Genomic DNA, 16,295 nt, shown 5'->3' with positions numbered 1-16,295 from the left:
AAGCCAGCCCGTGAAGAAAAGGACCTGAGACTCGTCTCCAATTAATCTCTAGAAAATGGGCAATGGGGCTTGGCTCAAGAGTAGGGCAGTAGCCTTGAGCTGAAGAGCTCAGGGACAGAACCCAGGCCCTATGACTCACCAAAAAAAAAAAAAAAAAAAGCAGAAGCAGAGGGGAGTTTGGCCTAGTGGTAGAATGCTTGCCTAGCATGCACAAAGACTCGGGTTCGATACCTTGGTACCACCTACATAGAAAAAGCCAGAAGTGGTGCTGTGGCACAAGTGGTAGAGCTATAGCCTTGAGCAAAGCCCAAAATAGTAGTGCTTAGGCCCTGAGTTCAAGCCCCAGGACTGGCCAATAAAAAAAAGGAGAAAGGGGGATATCCACAGATGGGCGATGTGTGCACAGAGACCTTTACTGGCTCCAGCAGATATGTTCAGAGGCTCTCCTGTGTGCCCCAGAGCTCAGAGACAGAATAGGGTATCTGGACATGGTATCTATATACAGTGGAATTCTACACAGGCATTAGAAAGAAGAATATTATGTCATTTGCAAGGAAATGGATAGACCAAGAACAAATCATGTTAAGCAAAGTAAGGCAAGCTCAGAGAGACAAATAGCTCATGTTTTCTCTTCTACACATACAGTGAGACCTAAGGATGATACTCTTAGGAGATGAACACAGGCCGGTGTGCCTCTGATCATATAAACGAATACTGCTTGTTTCCAGGAAATGGAAACAAAATGTTTCTTTTCTCCCCTCATTATCTTGTTTATGTGTGTATCATCTGTCTTTGGAAGGTAAGGCAGGCACAGAAATGGAGGGACAAAAGGCGAACTAATGCAGAGGTGTTAATCACTAGCCACGAAGTGGCACATGGAGTTATACAGCTTGGGGGTGGGGAGGGGAGGGAAGAACTGGGAGAGAGGGAGGAAAGAGGTGACATTGCCCGAGAGGAAATGGTAACTGCTCTGTACAGCACCTTCATAATAACAAGTAAAGATTTCCCCTGGAATACAAAACTGCGAGTTTCCATTCAGTAAAGAATCTCAGAGTTTACCACCACCCTAGCATTGGACACTGGGTCGGAGACATGAGCTTCTGGGGTAAACCAGGCTAAACTGTTTTCCACAAGTCTGTGTTTTCTCTCATGGACTATGGTGAATGACCACTAGAGGGCATTTTAGCTCTAGCTCAGAACCTGCTTTAGGCTCCTGTCCATCAAAACCCTGACATGCAATACAGCAGCGTCGATTTCGCCCTCCCCAGGGTGGCAGGGCACCTGCCTCCCTTCAGAACTTTAACCTACCTGTTGAGCTGCATTTACTTTTCAGAGAGAAGCTATGTTTATATGAGGTAGGAATCTGTTTTCAGTTACCTGTGCATAACAAAACAAAACAAAACAAAACCAACCTGCTCTGACTATTGTGCGTAAAGAAAAAAAATAGCTTAGAGAATTACAATCGTCAAGAGCGATTTTATGGCACTCTCGATGTACAGAATGAGACCATGCCTCACAGATTGTACTTTAGTTTTCCTACTGGACAAAATAGAAATCCAGGAACCTTATCTTCTTTCTTGAAGGGCGATTTATGTACTTCCTGTGCTTGCTTGTGTGTGTGTGTGTGTGTGTGTGTGTGTGTGTGTGTGTGTGAACTGAACTCCCCAACTTTGGGATTATAAGATTTGGCTATATTCTGGAGAAAGAAAGAGAGAACTGACTTTTCAAACCTTAACTGGATCAGAAATTGCATTAGGACTGCCTTTTCACTGAGCTGTAAGAAATGTGGGGTGAAGGAAGCACATTTTTCCTAGAGTGGAGGAACAGAGGCCCTGTCTAACTCAGTGGCACACAATGCATTTGCAGACAAAATTGCTTTAGAAAAGAAATGAAAAATTTGGAGGATGTGTTGACATACTCATTATGGGCTTTTTTTTTTTTCTGTTCCAGATCTGATGGACTAGGTGGGTTAGAACTTATTTTGTTTTCTCATGTTCTTTGGCGTATTTCTTTAATGAACTACAGAAGAGTACATATTGACTTCTGCCATAGAATACCCACATGACGGTCCAGCCCTCAACAGAAAGTGTTTGGTGGCACTGAGGCTTGAACTTAGAGCCTTCTGCTTGCTAAGCAGGTGCTCCTTTCATTGAACCACAGCTCAGGCCTTCCTTGCTGAGGCCATTGTTTCAGATGGGGGTCTTGTTTGTTTGCTCAGGCTAGCTTTGGACTGCGGTCCCCCTATCTGCTTCCCTCGTTGGAATGACAGGTGCTCACTGCCGCACCCAGCTTCTTTCGGTTGAGATGGTATCTTGTGAAGTTTATGTTTGGGCTGGTCTCTCGCCATTTTCCCCACTCTCATCTCTACCTCAGCCTCCTGAGTCGCTGGGATTCTAGGTGTGAGCCACGTTATCAGGCTCCCTGGTGACCCTGTTCAATGAGCAGCTCAGGAGCCTCTGCAGATCTGTGGTTCACCTTTTCTCCACGGCACGTGGCTTAGTCGGTACCTGCTTTCCCTCTCTGGCATTGGTGGTGTGCACACTGAGTAGGGCCCGTGGAGGCAACAGACGTGGCAGCTGTGGTACCGGTGGCTCTGTCAGATGCTTTCACCAAGTGTGAGCTTAATGGGATGAGCTGCGCATCAAGGGAAAGGAAACATGGTCTCCAACAGCCTGTGGATCATGACCTTGACACGATGAATGACCTTGACAGATGCTCTCCTACTTTTGCTTTTATGAAAGAGAAGAGAGTCAGGCGGGAAGGAAGGTGCCATAGATTCTACTAATACTTTTGTCTGTGTATTTTCATTCAACTCACAGAGAATCTCAGAAAAGTAGGTGGTCTCAATCCTATGTTACCAGTAAGTTAAGAGGAGTTTCAGTAACTTTCTAGAGAACATGGAGTTATTAAAAAGAGGCAGCTAAGCTGGGTGTGGCGGCTCATGCTGATAATCCTAGCTACTCAGGAGGCTGAGATCTGAGGATGAAGGTTCAAAGCCAGCCCTGGCACAAAAGGACCTGAGACTCTTATCTCCAATTAACCTTTAGAAAACGGGAAGTGGGGCTTGGCTCAAGGGTAGGGTGGTAGCCTTGAGATGAAGTGCTCAGGGACAGCGCCCAGTCCGAGTTCAAGAGTCATGACCGACCCCCCCCCAAAAAAAAATCAGAAGTAGAGCTGTGATTCAAATGATAGAGTGCCAGTGTTGAGCTAAAAAGCCCAAGGATAGTACCCAGGCCCTGAGTTCAAGCTCCATTATGTGTACACACACACACACACACACACACACACACACACACACACACACACCCCACAAGCTGATTTGAAGGTGCTGGTACAAAAATGACTCAGAGGCTTTAAAAGTTGGGTATGTGGTTTCCTCTCTTATAAGACATTTCAGCCAATATTCTTACTTCCTTCTCAAACCAAATAAGAACAACTTGCTAAAATACCTTTCAAGGACCCATAACCCAAGCAAACATTAAGAAGACATGACAAAAATTAATAAGAGCCTGGCTGTGGTGTCTCCTGCCCACACCTCTACCTGCTCAGGAGGCTGAGATCTGAGGATTGCAGTTGAAACCAGCTGAGGCAAGAAAGTCGATGAGACTCTTATCTCCCATGAACCACCAGAAAACCAGAAGCAGAGCTGTGGCTCAAGTAGTAGAGCACTAACCTTGAGAAAAAGAATCTCAGGGAGAGCACCCAGGCCCTGAGTTCAAGTCCTAGTACTGGTACCAAACTCGCCCCCCCCACCCCCGCAAATAAGCAAAGTAATAAGGTTTTCCACGTGCCATGTGTCTCAGTTATGAACAGGCTTTTATGCACACATAGAAATGTAGAGTGAAAAAAATGAATGTGGATATATCGACAAACTAAATTAGTACTTAGGTTTCCAATACAGGCACCCCTTTCTTTGCTCTCTAGGTATCTTCTCTGAAACCAAACCATCGTAATGATTTAAGAAACTCCTAAAGTATTGACCTAAGTTCTCCAAGGAATTCAACAGAAGTCTGCCTTCCATTAAAGCGGACAGTTCAGCAGCAATGCACTTGCTGAGAAAGCGATAGAGGGCCTTGGATGGGAAAGTGCTCTGGCAGGGGAGGGAGGGGAGTCGAGGCTCATCTTCATGCTTGCAGTCACCTCCCCTCCATCAAGTGTGCTCATAGTGCAGTAAGGCAGGGACTTGATCATCCAGACTAGATAAAAAACGAAATTAGCCAAAGGGAAAAAGCTACAGTAAATGTAATTTCAAGAGCAAGGCCCTGGGCTAACTAGATCAATGTTATGTGTTCTGACACCCCTTAAAAAGATCTAAAGCCTCCAAAAAACTGCTAGACTCTTTAATAAAGGCTTGAACGACCCCGGGTATTCGGATTTTCAGGAGTGTTTACATGTATATGGTTTTTTTTTTTTTTGGTATTGCTCTTTATTGGCAGTAAGTTCAAGGGTAATAAAGGCACATATTTTGAATAATTCATTGTGCTTTAGTGTCTAATTTCAGCTGGGTTCCCCGATACTGTACAAAAGAAGGGTATTAAACTGGAAAGATGGGAAGTTTTGTTCAAGTATGCTTACAGACTTGAGGTAAGATGTTTGCATGTGTATGATATGGTTTATGCCTGACCAGGTAAAACTTCAGATTGCGGGGCCGGGAGTTTGGCCTGGTGGTAGAGTGCTTGCCTAGCATGCACGAAGACCTGGGTTCGATTCCTTGGTACCACATACATAGAAAAAAGCCAGAAATGGTGCTGAGGCTCAAGTGGTAGAGCTTTAGCTTTGAGAAAGTCCAAGGACAGTGCTCAGGCCCTGAGCTCAAGCCCAGGACTGGCAAAACCCCCCCCCCCAAAAAAAGCAAAAAAACCCTTCAGATTGCAACTTCCACAGTGGTCTTTCCCCCTCAATGGATAAAAATAGGATTAGGCTGGCAAACTATTCACTCTCCTGGTGTTTTTGTTTAGCACTATAGTCTCTTCCAGAATAAACATACTCCTACTGCTATGCCTATAATAGATACCTTTATGTATTATAAATAGTATATGTGTATGTACTATATCCAATATATTTTGTAAACTGTCATCTCATGACACCTGGAGAACAGAATCAGTCTCCATGACCTGAAATTTTAGGAAAAGTGCTTTGAAAGAAATGGATTGGCAGGGGTCCGGCATTGGTCACTTCATGTTGATTATATACAAGAAGAGACACATTCAGGGAAGAATCAACTAGTTCCCAAATGTGAACAAAAGAAAACTGAGCAAATCCCAGCTGTACAGAACCTTACACTAGAGAGTCTCAAATCGTGTCAGTCCTTAGAAGGTCATAGTTCAACAAAATAAAGCACCATGAAGGGGTACTGGAAAGGGGTGGCCAAATGAAGGGGAGATGAGGGAAGAGTGAAGAACCAGTGTGCCCTACAAAATTAAGAAGAGTAAGAAAGGGAGTGACATCAATCAAGACACATCACATGAACAAATGGCTTGGTTAAATGGCAACTACTTAAAGATAATAATTAATAATAATAAAATAAATAAATAAAATCGCAAAAAAGCTTTGAGTGGCCAAGGCATAGTAAGGATTTTCGGATCTGTAGACTGACAGCCCATGAGTAAAGGGACATTATTTCCCACCAAGCCTTTTGCATCAGGGCCTCCCGGTAGCTTCCCTCACCTTGAAAGTGAAGCACAGGCCCCTGGGAGTGAGGGATTGTGCACGTCCAACACTCAGGTCTGGGGATGAGCCTGGGGTGTGTTTATAGGCCTAGGAAACTGACTGGAAGGATTTCTTTTTGTGTGGTTGTTTTTGGTCAGTCATAGGTCTTGAACTCAGGACCTGGATGCTGTCCCCAAGCTCATCAGCTCAAGGCTCTACCAGTTGAGCCACAGCATCACTTCTGGTTTTCTGGTGCTTAATTAGAGATAAGTCTCATGGTGGTGCATGCTACTAATCAATGAGGAGGATGAGGCAGGGGGATCACGAGTTCGAGACCAGCCTTTGGAAGTGGCACTGTGGCTTAATCGTACAGTGCTAGCCTTGAGCTGAAGAGCTCAGGGACAGTGCCTAGACCCAGAGTTCAAGGCTCATAAGATGGAGGGAGAGAGGGAGAGGGGAGGGGAGCGGGGGAGGGGAGGGAGACACAGAGAGAGAGAGAGAGAGAGAGAGAGAGAGAGAGAGAGAGAGAGAGAGAGAGAGAGAGAGAGAGAGAGAGAGAGAGAGAGAAACTGGTACAGGACGCGGAGTTCATTACTTTTTTTCCTAGCTAGTTTAAAGGCCAGACTATCATCTCATCTCTCTTATCCCTTTACCCCACTCCACCTTACCCTGGGTGATTTACACCAGAGTTGGGGCTGTCGTTTCAACCTCTCTAACACATCTCATAAGGCTGAGTGGGAGGGAAGTGGGCAAATGAGAAGACAGTGCTTAGTGCAGTACTGGAACCGAGTGTGCCCTCTGCACACTTGACCTGCTGTCATGGACATGGCATTACCCACTGTGTGTGGGTGGGGACAGCTTTCTGGGTCAGTCATGATATCCACAGAGGGAATGTAATAGCCAGACATTCCTTAATGCGTAGGGCTGCATGCCTCTGGGACCCCCAGAGCCTTTGTGTGCAATGGCTAAATAGGGACTTAGGATCTGAATAATGTCTCTTTGTGCCCGCCTTGCTTGGGGTCCGGCCTTTTGTGCTGTTCCTTATCTCTGTTTCATTCTCTGCACTTTCCTAGTGGGGATGGGGAGAAAGAGAGGAAAAGAAGTAGGAAGGAAACTTTTGAAGGTGGCAGGCAGGAAGAGGAGAAAGCAGAAGGGGTGCATCCCACTAGACTTCGCGATTGGTGGCTGTAATGTTTGATTTGGGGATCCTGCTAATTGGCCCAATTTCTTATCGTGTGGAGACTCTTTGAGGGCCCCTCTGCCAGCTGCAGGTTTGTTTACATTGTGATATTAAACCCTGAGCCATTATTTCTAGGGCAACTGGGAGTTTTCATAAATGATGCCACTTGAGGCCTTTTGTGGGTTCCATTTTTTTTTGTTTTTTGGTATCTGTTAACAGCGAGTGCCAGTTCTTCATTATCGATGTGGAGATCAGACACTTTAGTTCTTGGCAGCAAATATTTCATCCAAGGTCAATTTCCCTCAAGTGCTCAGCACCATTTCCGTCCCTGCATGTCCAGGGAATGCAAATTAATTTGATGTTAGCTTTAGCCAAACTCAGCTAGGAAAGTAAACCTGATGCTTCAAACACCACAAACACTGGCCAAGATCTGAATTTGATGATGCTTGAACATACAAATGCATAAAAGTTCACCTTAACTCCAAAGCTATCACTAAACTTGGAAGTCAATTTGAATCCAATATCATTACCATTATATTTTAATGTACATGGGGGCTATAGAAGGATGCTTGCACATTTCACGCTTTTGTACCAGTATAAAAAAGCTTCTGGAAAATGAGGCAATGTAGAAAACTCTAGGGGAAATAGAGGCATCTATAATCCCCTTTGCCAGAAACAATCACTGCGAATGTCTTATCTCTTTGTACACCTGCTAAGGCTGTAGATTTTCTCAAGATGGATTTGAAGACTGTGGTAAGGAAAAGATGCTTTTGGGGTTCTAACAGAATTACTCTAGGGGTTCTATAAGGCCTTTCTGCTTGAGAGAAAGCAAGGTTCAGAGGCTCTGAGTCTTTCCAGGGGGCTCAGTTTCCATGAAAAGAAGTCCTAGGTTTTCTTCTTTCCCCACCTCCCATTTTTTCTTCCTCTCACAAAAGGCAGGGCTGCTGGGAGGATGCTGTGGGAAGCTGGACTGGAGAGATCGAGACCCCCCACCCTGGAAGGCTTTCCCAGTGGAGTTCAAGTCGGTTCTCTAAACGCCAGAGCTTCATCTGAAGTCAGGACAGGTGGGCGGGGCTTCCAACACCTGTGGCCGCCAGGTGCTATGGGCGCTGCCTTCTTTGTGTTGGGAAGCCTCCCACATCTGTCCCACATCTGTCCTCTCCAGCATCAGCAGGAGTACCCCCCACTGCCACCCATCGTGCCACCCATGTTTCACTGGATCTCTTGGGGAAGATGCCCCAACTCCATCTGGGATTCCATGAGGGGCTATGAACCTGTATGGTCATTGTTTCTCCACACTCCTAGGGTGAGGACATGACCCCAGCCAGATGATCCAAGCTGGGCCACTTAGAGACTCTCTGGGGTTCAAAATGAGAGGAAAGTAGCTTCCTTTCCTTTCTTTTGGTAGCAAAATTGGGTTCTGGTGACAAAGATGTGTATAAGGCAGAGCTTGTGGTAAGACATAATTAATCCAGGACTCAGAGAGAGGGGAAGAGGTGGAAAGATGAGGGAGGGAGGAGTGGAGGAGTGGGTGGATAAGGAAGGGAAGAAATGGGAGAAAGCAGAGAAGAAGAAAGAGGGGAGGAGAGGGGGGAGGGGGAGGGAGGGGAGGAGAGGAGAGAAGAGGAGAGGAGAGGAGAAGAGGAGAGGGGAGGGGAGGGGAGAGGAGAGGAGAGGAGGGGAGGGGAGGAGGAGCAGAAAGAAAGACAGGGTGGGCAGGCAGGCAGGTACTGGCCTAATGGTAGTCTAGTCCATTTCTAGTCTAGTTTTAATCTTCCTTCCCCGAATCTGGATGATCCCCCAACATTTTGATGTTCTGTTTCTTAAATTCTACAAAGAACCGAGGGCACTAGAGCTAGTTTCTCCCCCACCCCTCACAGTCGGCTTTCTCTACAGTTCTCTGGCTTCTTACACATGAATAACTCTGATTTTCTATGCCTCAAAAGTCCCAAGTTTCTGAAATTGTCCCCATTCCTTTCTTTTTTTCATGTTTTATTTATTTTTTTTTATTGTAATTGACCACCGTCCATTTCTTCAGGTCACCTCTCATTCACGGTGGCAGAGAGCAGTTAACCCTACAGCATTCCAGGGCAGTGCTGTGTCTCTAAGGCTGTTTATAACCTTTCCCACACTTTGGATATGATGTTGCAATTGAAAGATGGCAAAGAGAAGTTGCTTTCTTTAAAAAGGTGACAGATCAGGTGGTTTAAAATAAGAGAATACCAATGAACAAATTCCCCATAAAATGGCATCAAGTCATGTAGACTTGGCTTTTCTGAACAAAGCTGGTGCCGTGAATAAAGAATGGCTTAATCTTCTCAGTGAACAATTTACAGCACTTAAAAGAGTGCCAGGTTTAATGCTCAGGGCCTCCGTCAGCCACTGAGAGACAACCTCACCCAAGCCATGTTTGAAAGATGGCAGATCAGGAAGGATGGCACGTTGCCCTTTTCTAAGGGAAGACTTCCCCTTCAAATGCCTTCTAGGAGTGACTGCCAGAGGCCATGTACGAGTTCCCCTTCCACTTATGAACGTGACCGGTACCCGTGTTCAGCAGAGGGGTGCATGCCTTGTCCTTGCAGCCTCCTCTTCCCCATCAGGAATGGAATCTGAATGAGGCCAGAGAGGCGGCAGATCCCCTGCCAAACATGGCTGGGCACTTCCTGACAACTCAGCCTCTGCCTGCTGTTCTCCATCCCGACAGCTATCTATTTCCAACTCTCCCAGAGAACGCCTTGACAGTCTCTCCTTCATCTTTTGGCTTAGTTCCTAGGGAGACCTTCTTATGCCATGTTTTATTCATGGTATCTCCCGGGCTGGCTTCTCCATTGTAAAAAAAAAAAAAAATGGTGGTGGAGGTAGGGACAATAAATGAACCGGAAATAAAACCCGGGTTTCCTAAGGAAAGCCATCCCTTTGGGTCCTGAAAGTTTAGAGACCGAGTGTGAGACATTTGAAGGAAAGCCTGCATTTGGAGGAGAGCTATTTTCTTTTTTAAGGCAAAACTTTCACAGAAGAAACATAACGTAGTTAGTTATACTGTTATTGAAGCCAAGGAAGAAGCAGGTCAGATAAACCCAAATAATCTTTGCTAGGAAACAGGATAAGCTTCAGATATTTCAGTGTGTGGCCAGGAAAGATGATGTGAGGGATTTCTTCAGTGGCCTGATAGATTCTGGAATGGGAAATGGGTTTAAAAGGAGGAAAGCCATCACGGATGCACAGAGGAAATAGTCATTCTGCTTCTCTCTAAATGATTTCTTTACCGTCGACCTCTTCATTGACTCTCATGTAAGAATTACTAGTCCAGTTTCTATATCTACAAGGTCTGCATCTTTGGAGTAGGCCAACTATAGATCAAGACTCTGTAAAGCCGAATGCCTGTGGCTTGCATCTGTAACCTTAGCTCCTCAGGAGACAGATCTGAGGGTCGCAGCTCAAAGCCAGCTTAGATTGGCAAATCAGTGAGACTCTTAGCTCCCCTGACCCAGCAAAAAGCTGAAAGTGGAGGTTTAGCTCAGTTGGTAGAGTTATAGCCTTGAGTGAAAAAGCGCAGGACTCTGAGTTCAAGCCCCAGTATTGGCACATGCATGCATGTACTCTCATGCACACACACACACACACACACACACACACACACACACGATATTTGCATATAAAGTTATCCCAGAGCTGAGTATATACAGATACCTTTCCTTTGTCATTATCCCACAAACCCTACAGTATAACAATTGTTCCTGTTGCGTTTATATTGTCCAGATATTATAAGTCATCAAGAGGTGTATACAAATTCTGTAAAATATTATGCAAATTTGTATAAGGAAATTGACCTTCCTCATATTTTGCTATTCCCAGGATATTGTAGGATAAATCCCCATATATATGAAATCTACATATGTATATATACATGTATACACACATGCCTATATCTACACATATATGTATAGGTATGTACACACATGTATACGTACTTTATACACAATATTAAGGGACAGCTCTAAACAATGTGTACTTTTCTGCGCTAATTAAGCCCGTGTAGTAAACAGTGTAATCATTATTCTTTCCCTGAAAGAAAACCAGTGGCTAAGTATCACAGAGCATAGAGATTATACCGCTGCATCCTTACTGCATGTGTCATTGCATGCAGACGTGTGTACCTTGAGCACAATGGTCGTCTCCTGACGGGTGATGTTGACACTGTGGGGCTGTCCGTTGGCCATGTTCCTGTGGTCCACGTCAACATTGTATGGCTCTCGGGTGCCTCCCAGGTTATACCGGATCTGTAAGCTTCCTGAGGAAAAACAAGAAAAGAAGCCCAGTGGTGTCTTTGCTGCAGGTTTCTTTTTCATGTCACTTCCACTGCTCTTGAGACAGAGACAGGGAACACACTGCTCCTTCCTTTGATCCCTCTCAGTGCAATGCTTCCAGCTTTAGATTTACTCCTCAAGAGACCATTGGTCCCCTAGGGCTAACAGCAGCCATCTCCCATGCGTTTACCACCCACCAACAGATCGTTGTCACAAACTGAAGAAACAAGTGCTAGCGATGTTTGGAGTTGGGATTGTGCCTGGAGGCTGAGAATGAGAGCATACATTACATATATCATATATGACATCACATGTCATATATCTTATATCATACATAGTACCATGGAGATGCCGTTGGCCCGTAGAATGCCAGTGTGTGAAATAAAAAAAAATTAATGCAGAATGCAGCGATAGTTTCACTTCATCAGTAAAGTGTCATATAAAAGAATCACGAACAACCAATATTAAAAATTAACATATTTAGCGAAGGAGAAATATATGGGATTTAGCGGTGGTTTCATGGCGAACAGCAAAATAAAGTAATAGGTTTTTATTAATCAAATGTAAATTAGAAGAAAAGATGGGTGTTCCAGGATTCCCTGAAATCTTCCCAATGATCATTCACTTCGCTTCTCCCACTTTCCTTTTTCTCCTTACTTTATTGCAGACACAACAAATAATATGCAATGCCAATGTAATATTCTAGGTCTACTTTTAGTTGATTTTCATAGAATTTGTGACTTTCATTTCTTATTGTAGAGTTTTAAAGGACACCAATATTTCACCTCAGTCTTTTTAACTCCAGGTGTAAGTTTTCATGTTCTTAATAGCACTGGACAACTCAGAGCTTAAAAATGGGGCAAAAAATCTCTAGCATGAGTTTGACTAGCCACACATCACCTAATGGATTCTTTGTTGCCTCTTTTCATGCTCTTTCTAGAGGAACAGGAAGAATATTCTGATTTTAAGTTGTAAGGAAAAACTTCTTCACCAAGTTAGAGAACTTAGACAAAATAATAAAAAAAAGAAACACCTTGTCACTCAAAACCTTAACATCTTGAAAGAGTTATTCTAAACATTTTCACACACACACACACACACACACACACACACACACACACACAGCCGTGTAAACGTTACCATTTGTATTTGAATAGTCTGACGTTATATACCTCACTTAAAATGTAGCACTATGTTCCAGGGTTGAAACAAACATTTGTGAGCATAATCAAGAATTAATTACATTTTCTATTTTTGCTTCCTGCATGAAACTCAAGCATCTCTCACTGACATTTACCCTAGCATCTTAGTTTAGATTGCTTTGCTTAGAGTATTTCTACCAAGCATTGTTGATTTTCACCCCCTGAATCCATCCATTCTTCTTCACCTCAGGAGCCACAGGGCTCTGTGTAGAGGTGTGCACATACGCCAATGCCTTCCACACCTATATGACCCTCCGCTCGCCCTTGTGTCTTCTGGAGCTGCTCTTGCTGTGAACCCCATGACCTCTGGAAGGGCACTGAACACAGACTTGTGCTTTCCCTTCACTCCTAGCATTCACTCTGGGATTTTCTTTCTGATATTTCCTCCCTCATTTTTGGACAACTTATGTTTATAGCACAAAACAAGCCATCCTCCCCCAACTTCTGTTTCCCACTCACACCTGTCTGGTGTGCCTATTTAGTGTTAGGTTGGAGTAAGGTGCAGGCACCTTGGAGCCCAGGTTTGTATACTGCTGTCACACTTGTGTCGAGTCGCTGACTCATTCCACCCACTGTCCCCCCAATACTGAACAGAACATAGACAAATACAATATTGATCTTCTCTCCCAGAAACCAGCTTATCACAGCCTTGTACGTTTTGGTAAGGAGCCACTTACTTCATGCATCTAGTTATTCTTGCCCCAAACGACCTGCTCACATTCCATGCATTACCTGTTAGAAAACTCTCTGGTAATCTACAAATGGACCCGGAACATGGCCATTTTTCCTCACTGCTATCCCTATTTGAATCCCATCCTAGAGTCTGCCTGGACTATTGCACTCTAAGCTACTTGTTTTTCTGAACCCAATCTTCTTCTTCCTGGCTCAATCTGCCTTTTGCCTCTGCCATATTGTTTCCCCAGAGTGATCAGAGCCGCCTTCTGCCCAGAAGGTGCCAGTGGCTTCCCAACTTGCTCAGACATTTGAAAAAAATAAAAAAGAACTTTTCAAAAATGTATATAATGTAACCCTTCTATTAATTACAATAAAATATATATGAAATAAAGAAAAGACCCAAGAGCTAAACATGTTAAAAATGTATATTGAATTATCTCATGGATTTCATTAAAAAAAATCCTTTGAAACCTTCTAGTTTCTCATTGAATGAAGACGGACATTCTTCAGGTAACTCTCGATGCCCTGTCTGCTTTGAGTTCTGCTTTCTATTTTATTTTCAAGTCATGCCATTCTCCCTGTTGCCTTTTAGCATCCAAGCTACCTCAGACTCTGCCCATTCACCAGAAAAATCTCCTTGTCCTTCTGCTGTGGGGCCTAGAGGGTGCTTTCCCCGAGCTGCTCTGCTCACTCTGCACTCCCTGAAAGCTTCCACATGGATCATGCTGACCCAGTGAAGGAGGCGATGGGATGGGACATTTGGTTCCATGCAGAAAACACCAGCTGTCAGAAGTATTGATTCCGGATGCTTGGACATCACATAAGGACAGCCAGTTTTCAGATTCATCGTTTGTGCATTTATTTCTTCAGAACACATTTCTTTAATGTTTGGGCAAAACACTGCTGGTCTCAAGGGATGGGAGTGTGGAGTGAAGAGTCCATTTCTAACACGTCTGTGTGATCATGCCTGATCACTAAGTAGCATCAGGCACTGGGCATGGATCTTGGGGATAGGAAGAGATATAAAAGAAGATTCTTTGCTTTTGAGGACTGGTTATGCAAAAGCTTGCCATATCCCTCTGTCTTCTCTCTACGTCAGTGTCTCTTTCATGTTCTCAAGCTCTATTAAGACCAGCATTAAGTTGTTTTCATTATTTTTCCCCCTCTTTTCTTGCATTTCCCCCCGTCACCCTCCAGAGTTTGTAAACTTGATTCAAAATCCCACAAGTGTTTCCATTTAATGGTCACAGACATTATTTTCTTTGATAGAAAAAAAAGTTCATTTGCAACTTTCAATTTATATGTAGCATAAGCCAATACACAATGCTGGCAATATCCTTGAAGAAGAAATGATGTATTTATTCCTTTCCAATAATAGCAGAAGAGGATCACTAAATGATGGCAGAATGTTAATATTTACCCATTAAAGTAAAATATTATTCAAATGGAGAGTTACTTCACTTCTTCCTGCTCATGTTCATTTCCCAAGTGAATTAAGGCCGTTAGAAGGGATTGGTTTTTTATTGACTTCTGCAACTAACATGCTTAACAGATTTATGCTCTCCTGGACATCATTATTATTATCAGCAAACACTTATAGGGTACCTATTGTAGGCAGGAGATGTAGTGCTGGGAGTTATTCTTCTCTTTGGCAAGACAGGGCATATTTATAATGGAGATAGATAACAATACAGTACATTAAGTGCCAAACAAATGACATTGAAAATAAGTGCCATTGGAGTCTAAAGCCGGGAAAAGATATTGAGTGGCAGTGAGGCTCTATCTGAACCTAGAGTGAAAGGCAGGTTTGGACTGAAGAGTGAGGCAGGGGTGTGCAGGTCAGGGAGGCCTTGTGAGCCTGGGGGTGGGACACAGGTGCCATGGAATGTTTGAGGAAAAGTCATTGCTTGAAAGTCAAGAGTAAAGGCAAAATATAGACTGAGCCAGTGGACTCTGGAAATAGCAACTGCTACCCCTCATTTATCATCATCATCCTATAGACACACGATGCTGCCCTTTAGACATGGCCAACTTGTGCAGCAATCCACTCAATGAGGGAGAAACTTTCCCAGCTCAGGAGAGGGAGGCACAAAGCAGCTGGCTGTTCAAGGCAAAATGCAGAAGCAGAACTTAAGTGCAGACAACCCAGGCTTTTCCCCAGGAAGCCGGAGGGTCTTGATTGGAAGGTAGGTGCTCTTTTTTTTTTCCCACTGTAGTGGCCCATGAAGTCTTTCACAAGGACATTATAGATATCACTATGAAACACAGTCCAGGCCATGGAGGGCTTCTCGGGAGGGGGTTGAAAGGGTGAATGTGTGTGATTGGAGTCAGCCAGGTAGGCTGGGGTAGAATTCCCAGTGGACGTTTGGCCCCTCAGGTTCGTCTCTCCCTTTTCCTTCATTTCATAAATAGGATTTATGGACTATTTTCCTAACTTTAAAATCTCACATCATAAAAACACATACAGTATTTAGAGTCTGGAAAGGCAAAATTTCTGTTAGCAACTTGAGGATAGCCCTGTGGCAAGTAGAAAGAAACAGCCTGGTTTCAGTTTTCCAATGAGCTAAGCGTGTTCAAAGATGACCATTGATAGAATTCCAGGCTTGGGTCCAGATCCCTGGCAACCAGAAACCAAGATTCACCTTTACTCAGCCTTTCCTCTCTGCACCCAGCTCTTCCATTGGAAGAAGAGTTGCACCTTGGTGTTCTGAGGCTCGCAGAAATCCCTGAAACCCTCGGGAGAGTGCTAGACGCACAGTGACCCTCATTATCTGCAGCCCTCACCATGGCACTGATTAGTCAAAGCCTTTGCCCACAGAGACCATCTCACGTGAGCACAAATACACAAAAGAGCAGCAGTGTGAGCTATCCAGTGTGGCGGGGATTGAGTCTCAGCATGGTGGCAACTGAGACAACTCAGTGTCTCATGCTCAAATATCACTCGACCATCCCCCCCTCCCCAAGGTGCAACATCCTCCTGGGAAGAGATGTGAGGAGAAGCCACAGGGCTGTAGGCCCAGGGGGAGGCTGGGCCATGTGGATTGGAAATCACTGAACCTAATCTTGGAGAAGCTAGTGGACTCCTGTAGAGCAGGTGCTTCTTCACTCACCCATTTTTACTCTCTGAGTTTACTTAGTAGTTTTTGATCAGGAAAGTGACATGTGCAGTGCCTTTAGCATCTCATCTCATTTCACCTGCCTAGAAAAGTATTTACACAGGAGAAACAAATGCCCACAATCTAACCAAGTACCTTGTGTTTAGGTGAATACTTTTAATTTCGT

The 16,295-nt window shown here is 44.3% G+C and overlaps 1 protein-coding gene across 1 annotated transcript in view; it reads right to left on the bottom strand.

Moving 5' to 3' along the window:
• The window catches only part of LOC150063744 (contactin-associated protein-like 2), a 57,333-nt gene that overhangs the window by 11,012 nt on the left and 30,026 nt on the right, over nt 1–16,295 (bottom strand). Inside the window, exon 4 of the mRNA XM_090332261.1 lies at nt 10,987–11,120. Within this exon, the coding sequence (XP_090188387.1) occupies nt 10,987–11,120 (134 nt within the window). The remainder of the gene's footprint in view (nt 1–10,986; nt 11,121–16,295) is intronic.

The sequence above is a fragment of the Megascapheus bottae genome, chromosome 5, assembly GCF_031878675.1.
Source record: "Megascapheus bottae isolate mThoBot1 chromosome 5, mThoBot2.hap1, whole genome shotgun sequence".
Lineage (NCBI taxonomy): Eukaryota > Metazoa > Chordata > Mammalia > Rodentia > Geomyidae > Megascapheus > Megascapheus bottae.
The sequence above is the reverse complement of the archived record's forward strand: the minus strand, read 5'-3'. Positions and strand labels throughout refer to the sequence as shown.